The 13876-nt window shown below is 54.7% G+C and overlaps 1 protein-coding gene across 2 annotated transcripts; it reads left to right on the forward strand.

Moving 5' to 3' along the window:
* Positions 1-5648: 5648 nt before the first annotated feature.
* DNAJB2 (DnaJ heat shock protein family (Hsp40) member B2) lies at positions 5649-12409 on the forward strand. Of its 2 annotated transcripts, XM_034655231.1 has the most exons (10): positions 5651-5811; positions 6092-6192; positions 6837-6946; positions 8291-8344; positions 8517-8639; positions 9373-9465; positions 9689-9791; positions 9980-10050; positions 10918-11124; positions 12255-12409. In XM_034655231.1, exons 2-10 carry the CDS (start codon positions 6128-6130, stop codon positions 12263-12265), a joined length of 837 nt encoding a protein of 278 aa, XP_034511122.1. In that variant the 5' UTR covers positions 5651-5811; positions 6092-6127; the 3' UTR covers positions 12266-12409. The 2 variants fall into 2 exon arrangements, with proteins under 2 accessions (XP_034511121.1, XP_034511122.1); XM_034655230.1 differs by lacking the exon at positions 12255-12409 and having other exon boundaries at positions 5649-5811; positions 10918-11424.
* Positions 12410-13876: the final 1467 nt, after the last annotated feature.

Raw genomic sequence — 13876 nt, forward strand, 5'->3', positions numbered from 1 at the left:
CCCCCCCCCCCCCCCCCCGCCCCCAAGAGATTCAATGCTCAGCGTTGCCCTCAGCTCTCTCCTTCCTGCACCTTCCCTTTCCCAGGATTGGATGCAGGGAAGGCAACCGAAGGGCCAGCAACACCCAGAAGTTGCTAGCAACGCTAGGGCTGGAGGAGCCAAGGGGTGCGTTGGTGATGGAGCTAGGATGCCAGGTGGGAGCCGGAGCCACTGCAGAGCTGCCCAGAGGTGTGAGGAGGAGCCAAGGAGGGAGGGATATTTGGCAGGATCGAGAAACACTGCCCGAGGTGCCCCGTGATTTAGAGAGAGGGGGAGGAAAACCCTGGCTTCTCCTTCTTCCCACCTTCCATCTCCGGCTAGTGGCTCCCACTGTCTGAATCCGGACAGGAGCAGTTGGCACGGGGGCCTAGGAACATGGGGTGCAGCCAGTGAGATATACAGAGCAGGGCCGGGAAGGTGGGGGAATGGATCTCAGAGCAAACACACACCTACACCAGGTCTAGCACTTGGGGCCTGTGGTGGGTCACACCGGAAAAGGAGTGACTCCTAGCACCCATCCCCTGTCTCTGTCTTGTCCTGATAACTGCTCTCTAGGAAGCAGAGGATGGAGTGAAAGCAGCAGGATGGCAAGGGTGAGGATGGGGGGTTTAGAAAAGGAAATGGGCACGCCCAGCTCAGCAATGTGCTCCTTCCCTTTTGTCACTATGTGCCCAGGGAGAGCAGGCATTCTCAACTCCTCTTTGAGGATTTAAGCTTACAGGGGCAGCTCTGTCCTGGGACGAGAGAGGCCTGCAATTTTGTGTATCTGTGTGTGTGGTGGTGGGAGTGATTTAATTCAGTGGGAGTACTTAGAAGCCCATTTTGGCTGAAAAGCTCAGCTATCCCCTCAAATCCACTTTTCCCCCCACTAAAAGGGCTGACCTTCAAATCCCTATTTGACTCTTGCGTCTTTCTCTCTCAGCTGGTTTCAAATTTGGGAAGGGAAGAGGGGTCATTTTGGGAGCTCTTCAAATCCCAAGAAACATTGTCATTTATTGAGTACCTACTATGTACTAAGCCCTGTACCCATATTGCCTTGTTTAATCCTGAGGTAAGTACAGTTATACACACTGGACTGGAAGCTTCATGGGAACAAGCCTTGTTCTATTCTCAGCAGCTAGAATGTTGCTGGGTGAACATATTAGGCAACATATGTGTTGAATATTTATTCAATAGACTCGCTGAATGAATGCCTATTTTACAGATGTGGGGACTGAGGCTCAGGGAAGTTATGGCACCCACCCAAGGTTACTTAGTTATAAATGGAGGAGTTGGGATTCAAACCCAGGTCAGCCTGGACAGAAGCTTCTGCTGCTGTCCTCCCCTCCCTCAGATGCCCTTCCCACTCCTGCCACAGCGGTTCCAGGTGCCCCTCCAGACGCCACCTCTCTGAACCTGCCAGGTCTCTCATGCCCAGACAGTGACTCAGGAACCTCAAAGCAAGAAGGGAGTGACGCCTGACACTCCCTTGCCCAGGTGCTGTGGTGGAGGGCTTGGAAGGTGGGCGGGGGGGAGATGTACAGCTTCTGGGACTGAATGAAGGCAGAAGCATCTTTGGGGCCAGGTTTGGGGGCTTTCAGTGCCCTCTGGAAAGGGCCCCCAGCCCCTACCTCTCATAGGAGGTGAGGTAAGGGCTTGGGAGAGGCCAGAAGGATGTGAGGTCTTCACCTGTCCCGGTGTCTGGGCATCCAGAGAGGGGGCCAGGCGCCCCTACTGTCTGCTGCACCAGCCCCCCACCCGCCACCCCGGGCAGCTGTGTGGCCATCTCCTCTCAAACCCTGCAAGGCCTTCCCAGCTAGTAACTCTGCTGGCAGGCACTGGCAGGCCTCGCTTGGGCTAGGTGTGGGTGTGGGGAGGTGGCCACCCAGCCCTCCATGGGGTAGCCAGGAGCACCACCCAGCCTGGCTCCTGGGGACTCCCTCAATGCAGGGAATGCTTTTATCCCAGGGTACAATTACCTCCTGCAGGCAGACACAAGAGACAGATTCCCAGCTTGGATTCCACCCAACACGTTTATTCCTTCATCTTTGGTGTGTCAGGAACATGCCTGCTCCCAAAGCTGGGTTCTCACCATTCCCTCCTTCTGGAATGCCACCTCCCCCTGCTTGTCTCAGCGTTGCCATTCCTTCCAGCTTAGGTCACAGTCACCCAGAACCATCCAGCCCTGGGAAGCTCCTTGCTCTGAGATTCTCCCAGCACCTCCTGTCTGTCTCTACTACTCATTCAGCGCTTGGCATAGACTGCCTTGTATGGTGGGACTCTGCTTCTTGCCAATATCCTATTTCTCCAACTAGATTTTTTAAAATTCTGTATATAGTCAAACAGTTATTATGTGAATATGCTTCCAAATTGAAAAGGTACAGAAAAGATTTCCAAACAGCAAAAATAAGTCCGTAAGCGAAAATAAGTCTCCTTTCTTTGTTCCACTCTTGACAGCCTTCACTATTAACTTTTTTGTTCGTGTTTCTTTCCAGAAACATCTACAGATATATTGATGTGTATATAGTAGTCCCCCTTGATCCATGGGGGTATGTTCAAGACCCCCATGGATGCCTGAAACCATGGATAGTACCGGACTCCATATATACTATGTCTTTTGCTACACAGGCATCTCTATGATAAATTTACTTTGTAAATTAGGCACAGTAAGAGATTAACAATAACAATAAATGAAAGAGTCTAATAATATACTGTAACAAAAGTTATGCAAATGTGATCTCTCTCAAAATGTCTCATGTGGTACTCCTCTCTTTCTTGTGATGAGGTGAGACGCTAAAAAGCCTAGGGAGGAGATAAAGGGAGATGAATGACGTGGGTATTGTGACGTCGTGTTTGTCTACTGTTGACTTTCTGATGATACATCTGAGGGAGGGTCATCTGCTTGCAGACTGTGGTTGACCTCAGGTAACTGAAACCGTGGATAAGGGGGACTACTGTACACACACTTAGATACACTTCGTTTTACCCTCATTTCTTCATTTAACAAAAAATCCGGAAGATGGTCCTTATCAGTGCATAAAGATATGCCTCATTCTTTTTGGTAACAATGTACACTTCCATTGGATAGTATGCCCTTGCTTATTTAACCAGTCTGCTATTAGGGAGTATGTAGGTTGTTTCCAATTCTTTGCTTTGGAAACAAATTCTGGAACCCTTGTACATACTTCTTTGCCCACATGTGCAACCATAAACTCTTAGAATCAGAATTGCTGGGTCAAAGGCTGTGCACCTTTAACTTGGATATGCACCATATTGCTCTCGCACTGCCAATGTACCGGCATGCCTGTGCCCACAGTCTTGCCCATACAATGTATAAAACTTTTTGATCTTTGTCAATCACCTGATAAGTGAAACAAAGTATTTTACTGCAGCTTTCCTTTATAATTCTCGTTATGAATAAGATGGAGCATCTTTTCATATGTTTAAAAGTCAGCATTTTCTCTTCTGTGAACTGTCTTGTCTGTGCCTTTTGCCCGTTTAAAAAACTGCATCGTTTGTCTTTTCTTGTGAACAAAGGAAATTAACCATTGTTTGCTACATGTGCTTGATATAATTTCCCTCGGCTGTTATTTGTCAATGTCCCAACTAGATTTTTATCGCCTTGAGTACGAGGACTGGGACTTAAACCCCTTTGCATTCCCAATTCTTAATATAATATCACATACACCATAGGTACTAGAGAAATGTTTGTTGAGATAAGAGAAGTACGAAGAAAGAGATTTGGGAGTGACCTAACCTATTCCTTCCTCTTATACTAGGGCCAGTCAGGACTCTCGTTGTACATGGCAGAAATTAGCTCTGGCAAATTGAAACAAAGATGAAAGACCCACACCTCCCTTCCTGCATACACACATATTGGAGAGACACTGGGTAGCACACAGAATTAATACGAGGGCTGCCAGATGAGACTTCGCAAACAAGTAGGCACCAAAGGAAGCTGAGCATCCAACACCATAGTCAAAGTCAGGGCACAGGATAGCCTGCCTAAAAGACCCCAGTGCTCTATAGAACAGGGGCCTGCAATGAGGCTTCTTCCCAACCAGGCACTGAGACCGACATTTTCTCCTTCAGACACTAGAGGCCGCTGCTGGCCCCGCTGTCACAATGTACAATCAACTGCCCCTGCTTCTCTGGGACTTGCTCCACATTCAAAGTCCCAGTTGGAGTTTTCAGTTGGCAGAGCGGATGGCTGTGTACCTTTAGGGGCGAGAAGTCTGGGAGAGCACGTGTCAGGGCTTTGTGACGGGGGTGGCCTGCCTCCCATCAAGGCCTACACTGGGAATTCCCCAAAGGTAGTCAGAAGGTTCAGACTGTGGGCAGCCAGGGAAAGTGGACAAATGTGTACCACCTTCTTCCCACATGCCTGGCTCAAGCCCTTCTCTTGAGTGAAGCATTTCTGGGTCACCCAGCCGAAAACACCCTTCTGGACTCACATAAGCATGACTGCTTGGGCCAATCATGATGCCAGCGAGGTATGTACTAAGACCCAGATGTACTATGTACCACACCTCATTTGACTTTCAAACAGCCCTAGGCATTACCTGTATTTAGGTAGGAAAAACTGAGTCCTCAGAGGTTTTGCCAAGTCACACAATAGTGCCAGGTTGCTACAGACAAACCTAGGTCTGTCTGTTTTTAAAACCTTGGGATTTCCCACTGGGCTACACTGTTGGGCTGGAATCTAATCATATTGGAGCTCTGTGAAGCAAGGGACTGGGGTCATAGTCTTCATTTTACATCCTGGCTTCATCTACTATATAGATGTTCAATTAATACTTGTGGATTAGCCTGGATGATATCAAGCTGGAGCCAATTCTGGAAAGTTCTCTAACTCTCCCATGAGGGCTGAACCCAGGAAAAATTTTGAGGTAGACGAGGTTTATCTAGGATCACTGGGGTGGGGGGCACAAAACCAAAAAACCTTGAATCTGGGGAATTTCCTTTTCTTTTTCTTGTTTTCCTATTACCCTTTAACCCCACCTTCCCCAAATGCGTCAAAACTGTCAGCAAGAGGTTCCAATCTGTTCATTATTTAATCATCCAAAGGCTGTTTTCGAAGCCCACAACTGCCCTAAATGCTCTACTGCAAAAAAAGACACCATCTCTGTCCCGTGGAATGTACATTCTAATGGGGGAGGTGAATGTCCATCAAAGAATCAAGCAAGTAAGGGCTGATTGGTAGCTCAGACGAGTGTGATGGTGTCACGAGACGCTGACAGGCAGGTCTGACCTCCTCAGGGAGGTTGGGGCAGCCTCTTTTCAGGACCTGGGGCGGGAGCAGAGCCCTGAAGGGGGAGGATTTAGGCCCAGAGTGGGGGAGTCTGTGAGTTCTTGAGATGGGGGATTTTTTTTCCGGAGTGAGTAGCCATCGATCACCGAACCCGTTTATAGGAAAGGGGCAGAGGGACCAGGGGCGGGGTGGGGGGTGCTCGTTGGCCCGCGAGTGCGTCACGCCAGGACGGAGCGGGCCGCGGTCTCCCAGGTCTGGTGTGGGGATGACGTCGCCCGGGTGCAAGCCCAAAATAGCCGGCTCCGCCCCCATCTCCCGGCAGCCCCTGCAGCAGTCCCCCAACCCCCGCCCCCTGGGTGACAGGCCGAGCCGGCCTCCTCTGGGTCTCTAGTAGTTTCCGTGCCGCTGACGCATGCTTGCGCGCACAGCTGGGCCGGGCGCGTCCTACGCAGCAGCCGCGAGCCGGGCGGCCGGTGCCAGACGGTTCCGGCGGGGGGCAGGGGCGGGGCGCTGCAGGAGGCCAGGGACTCCCAACGGAGGAGGTGCGGGCGGGGGGCCCCGGGCCGGCTGGGAGGCCCTGGGCCGGGCTCCTGGAGTCAGGGGGCTGCGATAGAGCTCCCCGGGCCTGGGCCCCGAGATTGCCCGCGGCACCGGCCTGCGGGGGGCCGATAAGGCTGCCGGAGGGAGCCTCGTCACCGGCCCCAAGCAGAGCCCAGTGGGCGCCGCTGACCTCTGGGAGCGCCTCCCACTCCCCCGGGGGGTCTCCAGCCCCAGGGAGGGACCCTGGGTTCTTGCTGCCTGACTCCCCCTCCTCTCCTGCAGCCGCACGGAGGCCCATCTGACGCCTGCCGAGTTGCCATGGCATCCTACTACGACATCCTAGACGTGCCGCGAAGTGCGTCCGCTGATGACATCAAGAAGGCGTAAGTGCCTCCGCTGCGCATCAGAAAGCCTCTCACCCCCCAATTCCCGCCCCACCACCACCACCATGGGGTCCCTCAAAGGCCTCGCCAGGGAACTAGGTCCTTAGAAAGGGTTGGGGGGCTCCCTCTACAGGAAGGAAGAAGACCCCTGGAAGAGTGGGAGAAAGTCGTTAGTGTGAAGAAGTTCTGCTGGGAGCTGCTCTGTGGGTCCTTCTTCAGTGGACCCCCCCCTTCCCTTCACTCCTGCCCAAGCCTCAGCCCCTAGTGTGGGCTTTCTCAGGATGACTGTAAAAATGTCCAGGCCCTGTGACCAAGAGGGGCCAGTGCCCCATACACTCCACGGCCACACATATTTCTAACTTGTGCAGCCCCAGTGAGCTGCAGGGAGGGCTTAGGCCTGGGGCTTTCTCCTGCTTACGTTATCATCTGCTACTACAGGTAGTCCTATCACGGCTGCAGAGGGGAGACATAGGGACGCCATTAAAACAGGGCAGCAGAGGCAGCCCCCCAGCAGCTGGGGTGGACAGAGATGTGAGTGGGGAAAGGACAGTGGCAGGCTAATGGGCAAGTGGGTCGTTCTGTTTCATGGTGAGAGGTGCTTGCTTTTGTCCTCTGATCCGCGCCTCTGGACCCACTTCCTGCAGGTATCGGCGGAAGGCTCTTCAGTGGCACCCAGACAAGAACCCGGATAATAAAGAATTTGCTGAGAGGAAGTTCAAGGAGGTGGCCGAGGCATATGAAGTGCTGTCAGACAGTAAGGGCCAGGGGGGCAGGGCAGGGCAGCACCTATTGCCCCCATTTCATGCCCCATCCTAGTCCTTCCCAAAGCCATGCTGCCACCTCCTGTCTCCTCTGTGCCTGTTTCCAGCCTGGCATTTAAGTGCCTCCTCCCACAGGGGACTCTGCGACTTTGTTTTGCTTCAATTCAAGTGGGCACGTACTATATGCAAAGCACCCTTTTATTCTTTCCCTGATCCCCTGTGCTCAGTGTCTGCTCCCCGGGATCTGGTATGGTAGTTGCAGCATGGGTCTTGACAAGGGGATGGAAGCAGGGCAGGTAACCTACGTGCGCTGAGTCTTCTCTGTGCCAAGCATTGGTGGGTGTAATCCCCAAGAGTCCTCACAGCCATCCTGTGAGGCAGGATTTATCATCCCCACTTTATAGGCAGGGAAACTGAGGCTGAGAGAGGTGAAGTAATTTGCTCAAGGTCACATAGAGCTAGAATAGGAATCCAGGTCTGTTGCGGGTTGGTTTTTTTTTTGTAAGAATTTATTTATTTATTTATTTTAGAGGGAAAGCGAGAGTGTGAGGGGGCAGGGGGGGAACAGTGGGGGAGGGAGAAGGAGGGGGAAAGAATCTCAAGCAGACTCCACGCCGAGCGTGGAGCCCTATGCTGGGCTCAGTCTCACGACCCTGAGATCATGACCTGAGCTGAAATCAAGAGTCGGACACTTAACCGACTGAGCTACCCAGGCGCCCCTCCAGGTCTGTCATTTATTTATTCATTCATTCAAAACATAATCATTGAATGTTTATGATGCTGGGCCCTTGCTGGGTGCTGGGGAACGACAAAGGACAAGCAGACACTGTCCTGGTCATCACGGGTTTATTACATTTTGGCCCTGGAAGCCCGACATTAACCGAGGAAATACATAGACGAGAGTATTCTGCAGGGAAGTAGCAGGGTGATGTTGATGGGGAATGACGGGCACCCTTTTTGTTACAGTGGTCACAGAAGGCCTCTCTGAGGAGGTGACATTTAGGCTAAGCCCTGATTAATAGCATAGTAATAATTAGGTGATATTTGTTGAACACTTACTGTGTTCTCAGGCACTCTGCTAAGCAGTTTACGTGGATTGTCTTAGTTCATCCTTGCAATGACCCTTTGGGGTTGGTGCTGTTAATTGTGCCCATTCTACAGATAAGAGGGAGCCACACTGCGAAGAGCTGGCGCTGCTAAAACCTGTAGCCTGTGTCCCCTGTGCACCCTGCTGCCCCCCTAGCCTCAGTCCCTGGGCGATCCTCTGAGGGTCCTAGCCTGGAAGGGGAGGCCGTCATCCCAGAGGGAGGGAGAAATGATTGGGTCTCTTTTTCCAGAGCATAAGCGGGAGATCTACGACCGTTATGGCCGGGAAGGGCTGACTGGGGCAGGTAGGTGGAGTGGCGGGGCCCAGGGATGGAAGTGGGTCACGGAGGCGTGGGGGAGGGCAGCTTAGTGCGGCGGATGCTCTCGTGAGGCTCCTGGCCATGCCTTCTGTGGGGTCCCCTGGCTCAGGGCAGGATGCATGCCCTAGGCCCCCTCCTCATCCTGCCTCTCCTCCAGGAACTGGCCCGTCCCGGGCGGAACCTGGTGGCGGTGGGCCTGGCTTCACCTTCACCTTCCGCAGCCCCGAGGAGGTCTTCCGGGAGTTCTTCGGGAGTGGAGACCCTTTTGCGGAGCTCTTTGGTGAGTGGGCTCAGGAGACCTCTGACTGGCTCGACTCCCGCTCCAGGCCTGCCCTCCCATCAGCCAGGAGCCCCTGAGGCAGGAGGCTGAGAGGGCAGCAGAATTCCGCAGACAGAAGATTTTGTGGGGGAGGGTCCAGGGACAGTGGGGACAGAACCTGACACAGGCCTGAACCCACAGAGACTCGCCTTATGAAACGAGGGCAACAATGGTACATTGTTAGGCCTGCACAATAGCAGCCGTGAAAGCAAGACTCAGAGCGCCGTGTGACAACCACAGTGACATCACACATGACAGATAGCATGTTTGCAGTGATGACTGTGAACCCTGTGAGGTGGATAATTTTCTCCCCACTTACAGATGAGAACACAAAGGTACTTCCAGATAACTTGCTTAGAGTGACCCAGCAAACGGGAGAGTCGGGCCGCCTGGCGGGGTGGGGACACGACTGACTTCCCACCATGCTTACCTGCCTGTGCTGAATGAGCTAGCCGTCCTCCCTTCCTCTTTCCCCTCCCTCCTCCATTATCTACTGTGGATAGAATTTACCAGGGATCTTTTTCATATCTAATACTAAAAAGAAATTTAATTCGTAAATAAGTCCACACTCAGAAAAGAAAAAAAAAGCAGAAATGCTTAGCAGGTCATATTTCTAGGCTGAAAGGCAGGGTTCACACATTTTTGGGGGACAGTTCTCTTTGCCAGATGATTGTTAACTGCTTGCTTGTTGCAGATGACCTGGGCCCCTTCTCAGAGCTTCAGAGCCGGGGTTCCCGACACTCGGGCCCCTTCTTCACCTTCTCTTCCTCCTTCCCTGGACACTCTGGTATGTGCTGTCCCTTCGCGTTTTTGCAAGCTCTGGGTCCTGGAACCCCCCCGTCCCGGCTCGTTCCTTTTCCAAGCCTTCTCTCCTGAGTATCTGGAGCCCTGTCTTCAGGGAGCTCTGCCGGGAGACCCCACAGAGGTTCCCGGCCCCATCGTGACTGCGGCATGCCAGCTCTGTCCTCCCTCTGACAACCTCTCCACCTCCTCCCTTGTCTCCATGCCAGATTTCTCCTCCTCATCTTTCTCCTTCAGTCCTGGGGCTGGTGCTTTTCGCTCTGTTTCTACGTCCACCACTTTTGTCCAAGGACGCCGCATCACGACACGCAGGTGAGGGCTCCTTTGAGATCATCCTGGGTGCAGGGGTGCAGGGGGGGAGGGAGGGGAAGCGGCATACAACTAGAAGGTCAGCTCCTTGTGGGCAGAGTCTGTCCTGTTGGCTGCGGCATCCCAGAGCGTGGACAGCCACCTGCAGGATTCGCACACGCTTGCTGAGTGAACCATGCTGTCCCCCACAGAATCATGGAGAATGGGCAGGAACGGGTGGAAGTGGAAGAAGACGGACAGCTGAAGTCAGTCACAATCAATGGTGAGGAGTGGCTCTGCCACCCAGTCCCCGGCAGGAAGCCCCAGCCCCAGCCCCAGGCCCCAAGGCCCCTTCCAAACTGCTCCTCTCTGAACTCCTTTGGGGCAGGGAAGGAATGGCGGCCCCAGGCCCCGCTGGCAGAATCAGAGATGGGGCTCCGCGGGAAGGGGCCAGGGCAGGGAACTGAGGAGTCTCAGAGGGCCAGCTAATCCCCGTCGTCATTAGTGGGTGCCCAGTGTTTGCAGAGCATGGACTGTTTTGAAAGCACTTGTGCATGGAACATGAGCTCTGTGTGGAAGCAGGCAGGGGGAAGGCAGGGCTTTGGTATTCGCCCTATTTTTCCTGTGAGGAGACTGAACCGTAGCATAGTTAAATAGCCCTAACTCCCAAGGAGCCCCAGGCCCAAGGCTTTGTCCTGCTTAGGAAGGGGTAAAGCCAGGAGTGACACTCAGGACAAAGGATTCCTGGGGCGGAACCCTTCCCACAGCGTCACCCTGCCTGGGATGGTCAGCGCAGCGCCCCTTCCATGCCTGTTGGCTCTGGGGGCATTGCACCCCAAGTGCACTTCCTGGGCTGTCTTCTTTAGTCATTGGAACAATTTGACAATGTAGGCGCTCCCACCATTTCCATTTTATAGATGAGGAAAGGGAGGCTTAGGGAGGTTGGGTGACTTGCCCAAGGAGACAGCTCATACCTGCTGGAGCTGGGTACCTGCCCACGCACATGACCACCATGCTAGATGCCAGAATGCACGCGTGCCAGTTCCAAAGGAGGGGCTGTAAGCGGTCAGAGTTGCTGCCGCATGAGGCAGCCTGGCAGGATTCCCCTGGCCTGGGTCAGAGGGCTTCATGGCAGCCGTGACTCCTGCAGGTGTCCCAGATGACCTGGCGCTGGGCTTGGAGCTGAGCCGTCGAGAGCAGCAACAGTCTGTCACCTCCAGGTCTGGGGGCACGCAGGTCCGGCAGACTCCTGCCTCCCGCCCCTCTGACAGCGATCTCTCTGAGGATGATGAGGACCTGCAGCTCGCCATGGCCTACAGCCTGTCAGAGATGGAGGCGGCTGGGAAGAAACCAGCAGGTGGGCGGGGGGCGCAGCGTCGACGGCAGGGGCGGCCCAAGGCCCAGGACCAAGATCCCAGCATGGGGGGCACCCCTGAGGCTGCAAGGGGGGATGCGGCCAAACCCAGTCCATCCCCAGAAGAGAAGGCCTCTCGCTGCCTCATCCTCTGATCACCAGGCCCAAACCACCCTGATTCAGGGCGACCGGGGGTCCTGCTCACTGTTGGGAGCAGAGGGGCAGGGCCTGAGTTGCAGGAGCCCTTCTCCAGCTCAGTGCTCCCCCAACAGGTTTCCCTCCCATGTCCACTCGCACTCCAGTGTGGACTCGGGATTTGCTCTGCTCAGCCCACAGCTGATAGGTCCCTGGGGAAGCCCAGGGTGGGGGGCCTCCGGGCAGTGGGAGGGTCTCCCAGGAGCTAGGATGCACTTACTCCTACTAGATGGGGAGTTTTTAAGGGGCATTAGTGGTTTGGGTCGGGCCTTTTGTGCCCAGGTCTTCTGCCACCTGTGTTGCTGATGACGTCAAGGAAGGAGGACTTGGCCTGGGGTTCTCTGAGCCGGAGTCGGCAGCTGCAGCAGGGAGTCTCCGTGCTCCTTGTCCAGCTGCGGATATCCCACCCTGGTTTCTGTGCAGCGCTGAGCTCTGACGTCTCTGTTGCTTCCCTTCTGCTGCTGCTGCTCCCTCGCTCTCTTCTCTCTGCACTTCCCCATGGGCCGCATCGCTTGCTTTCACTGCCATCTGGCTAGGACTCCCTTCTTCCTTCCCCAAGAAAGCCTCAGTGTGCCCAGGAAGATGCTGTGGCCGGTAGGGCCATAAGGTCTTCTGGGGAGGCTAGCTGGGTGGGGCGGGAGCCTCTCATCCAGATTCGGAACCGGAGCCCACTCCTCCTCCCTTCCTCTTGCTGCCTCAGCCTGCCCCAGGCCTCGGGACTAGGCAGAGGTGAGGCCGGCTATCCCTGGAGAGGTGGGATAAGGCCAGGGTGCCCCAGGAGGGAGGCCTAGGAGGGGACTGTACCCCATCCTATTTCACCATGCATCAGGGCTCAGGGAGAGGCCACAGGGCTAGCCCAGGTCTGCATGCTCGGCTCCATCCTCCACGGCTTGCCGCTGACCCAGTCTCCTGTCACCCCGCCCCCGCTCTCTCCTCAGATGTGTTCTGAGCTGGATGTCCGGGATCCAGAGCCGCTGCACAGTTCCAACAGGACAGCGCCCTCCCCTGTGTGCTGGGAGGGGACCCTCCATTCCTCTCCCAAACCCATGCTGAGCGTAGAGCTGGGCCTGGGTGGTGGGTGGGGGCGGTGGGAAGCCTGTGAACTCTTCCCTGGGTGTCTGGTGCTGTCTCTTGGGGACTACAAGTCCCAGAATGCAACACACCCTGCCTCATTTCTGATTGATCATGCTAGGGGAAGCGGTGCGTAGTTGTGGAGCTGTGCATCTTGGGACATGTAGTTCCAGCCTAGGTTGGTTTGTCACTCGCTGTGAGAAGGGGAGATCTTGTCTGATTTGACTCTGGCAGGGGTGGCAAGAATGTGGATGAAGGGGTCGTGGACCAAGCTTCGGTTCCCCTGACACCTCTTGCTTTTGCCGGGCTTACAGTGTACAAATCAAAGCCCTGTGGCATCTGGGAGAGGCTTTTTTCCTGTGGGCAGTCCCGGGATCCAAGGAACCGGCCTGGATGGGATGGACAAGCAGGGTGTGGCCCCAGAAGGCTGATTGATGGGCGTGGGTGGGCGGAGAGCTTGGAAGGGGAGGCCACCAGTGAGACAGAGTGTGTGTGTGTATGTGTGTGTGAGAGAACACGCACCCACACGCGTGGCCGGGATTGGTGTGTAATGGGTACTCCGGGCATGTTGCTGCTTGTATGGCTTTGGCCTCTGACCCTGCTGCCCATTCTTTTTCTCCAACACCACATTTGAGCTACCTCTCCTCCTCCCTGCTTGGGGAGCCCCGTGGCCAGGGAGGGGAGTGGTGGAGCCAGGGTGTTGCTAGCCCTGTGACATTGCATCTCAGAGACCTATCAAAGCCAGCTGGGCTGAGCTCAGACCGAGAGAGAAACACTGGAAGTCAATGAATAAAGCTGTTTTGAGAGCTTGGTGATGTGCTGCGTTCCCTTGTTCTTTTTTTCCAGGGTGGCCCCAAAGGGGACCCTATGGGACCAGTGGGTGACGTAGCCCCCCCAAATACCCAGAGATCACAAAGCCTTCTCAGATGACAGCAGAAGTCCCCCCTTTGACTAGGCTGACCTCTCCAAGTACATTGTTGAGTCCCGAGAAATGCTTGCATTCCTCTGCCCTCACCTCTTGTGGCCCTGCAACTGGCCTTCCCCAGGCAGCTGCTGCTCCCCTTAGCAGGGACCCACCATCCATTGCTCTGCCCCACAGTTAGGACCAGACTAAGTTATGACTCGACTGCAAGTATGGGAATTACAGAAAGTAGGGAACACGTGGTGGAAACTTGTAAAAACTACTCCTAAGGCCCACAGACTGAGCCCCTCCACAGGTTCCCTTACCTCAAGGCCAGTGGCCAGTCTCAGAGGCCTGCCTTTACCACATGGAGCCGTCTAAGTCCACCCCACCCAGGGCCCAGACCCCAAACTCCTCAGGACCTAGGGAGGAACAAGCCAGGAACCTCCCCCTCCCTTCTCTCCAGACAACTTTGGAGATGCCCTTCCAGCCACAGGACAAACAACAACGTTCCATTGTCAAGCAGAGTGCTGTGGCTCCCCAGCGACTCTTCCATTCCAGGATAAGTGCCTAGCTTTATCTTCAACA

Source organism: Ailuropoda melanoleuca, chromosome 2 (genome assembly GCF_002007445.2).
Source record: "Ailuropoda melanoleuca isolate Jingjing chromosome 2, ASM200744v2, whole genome shotgun sequence".
NCBI lineage: Eukaryota > Metazoa > Chordata > Mammalia > Carnivora > Ursidae > Ailuropoda > Ailuropoda melanoleuca.

What these genes read in the sequence shown, in the direction of transcription:
- DNAJB2 (XM_034655230.1), top strand. Translation starts at nt 6,128, where the DNA reads ATGGCATCCTACTACGACATCCTAGACGTGCCGCGAAGTGCGTCCGCT. An exon ending in GCTGATGACATCAAGAAGGC is followed by an intron (nt 6,193 to 6,836) that starts GTAAGTGCCTCC and finishes CACTTCCTGCAG; the next exon opens with GTATCGGCGGAAGGCTCTTC. An exon ending in GGAAGGGCTGACTGGGGCAG is followed by an intron (nt 8,345 to 8,516) that starts GTAGGTGGAGTG and finishes CCTCTCCTCCAG; the next exon opens with GAACTGGCCCGTCCCGGGCG.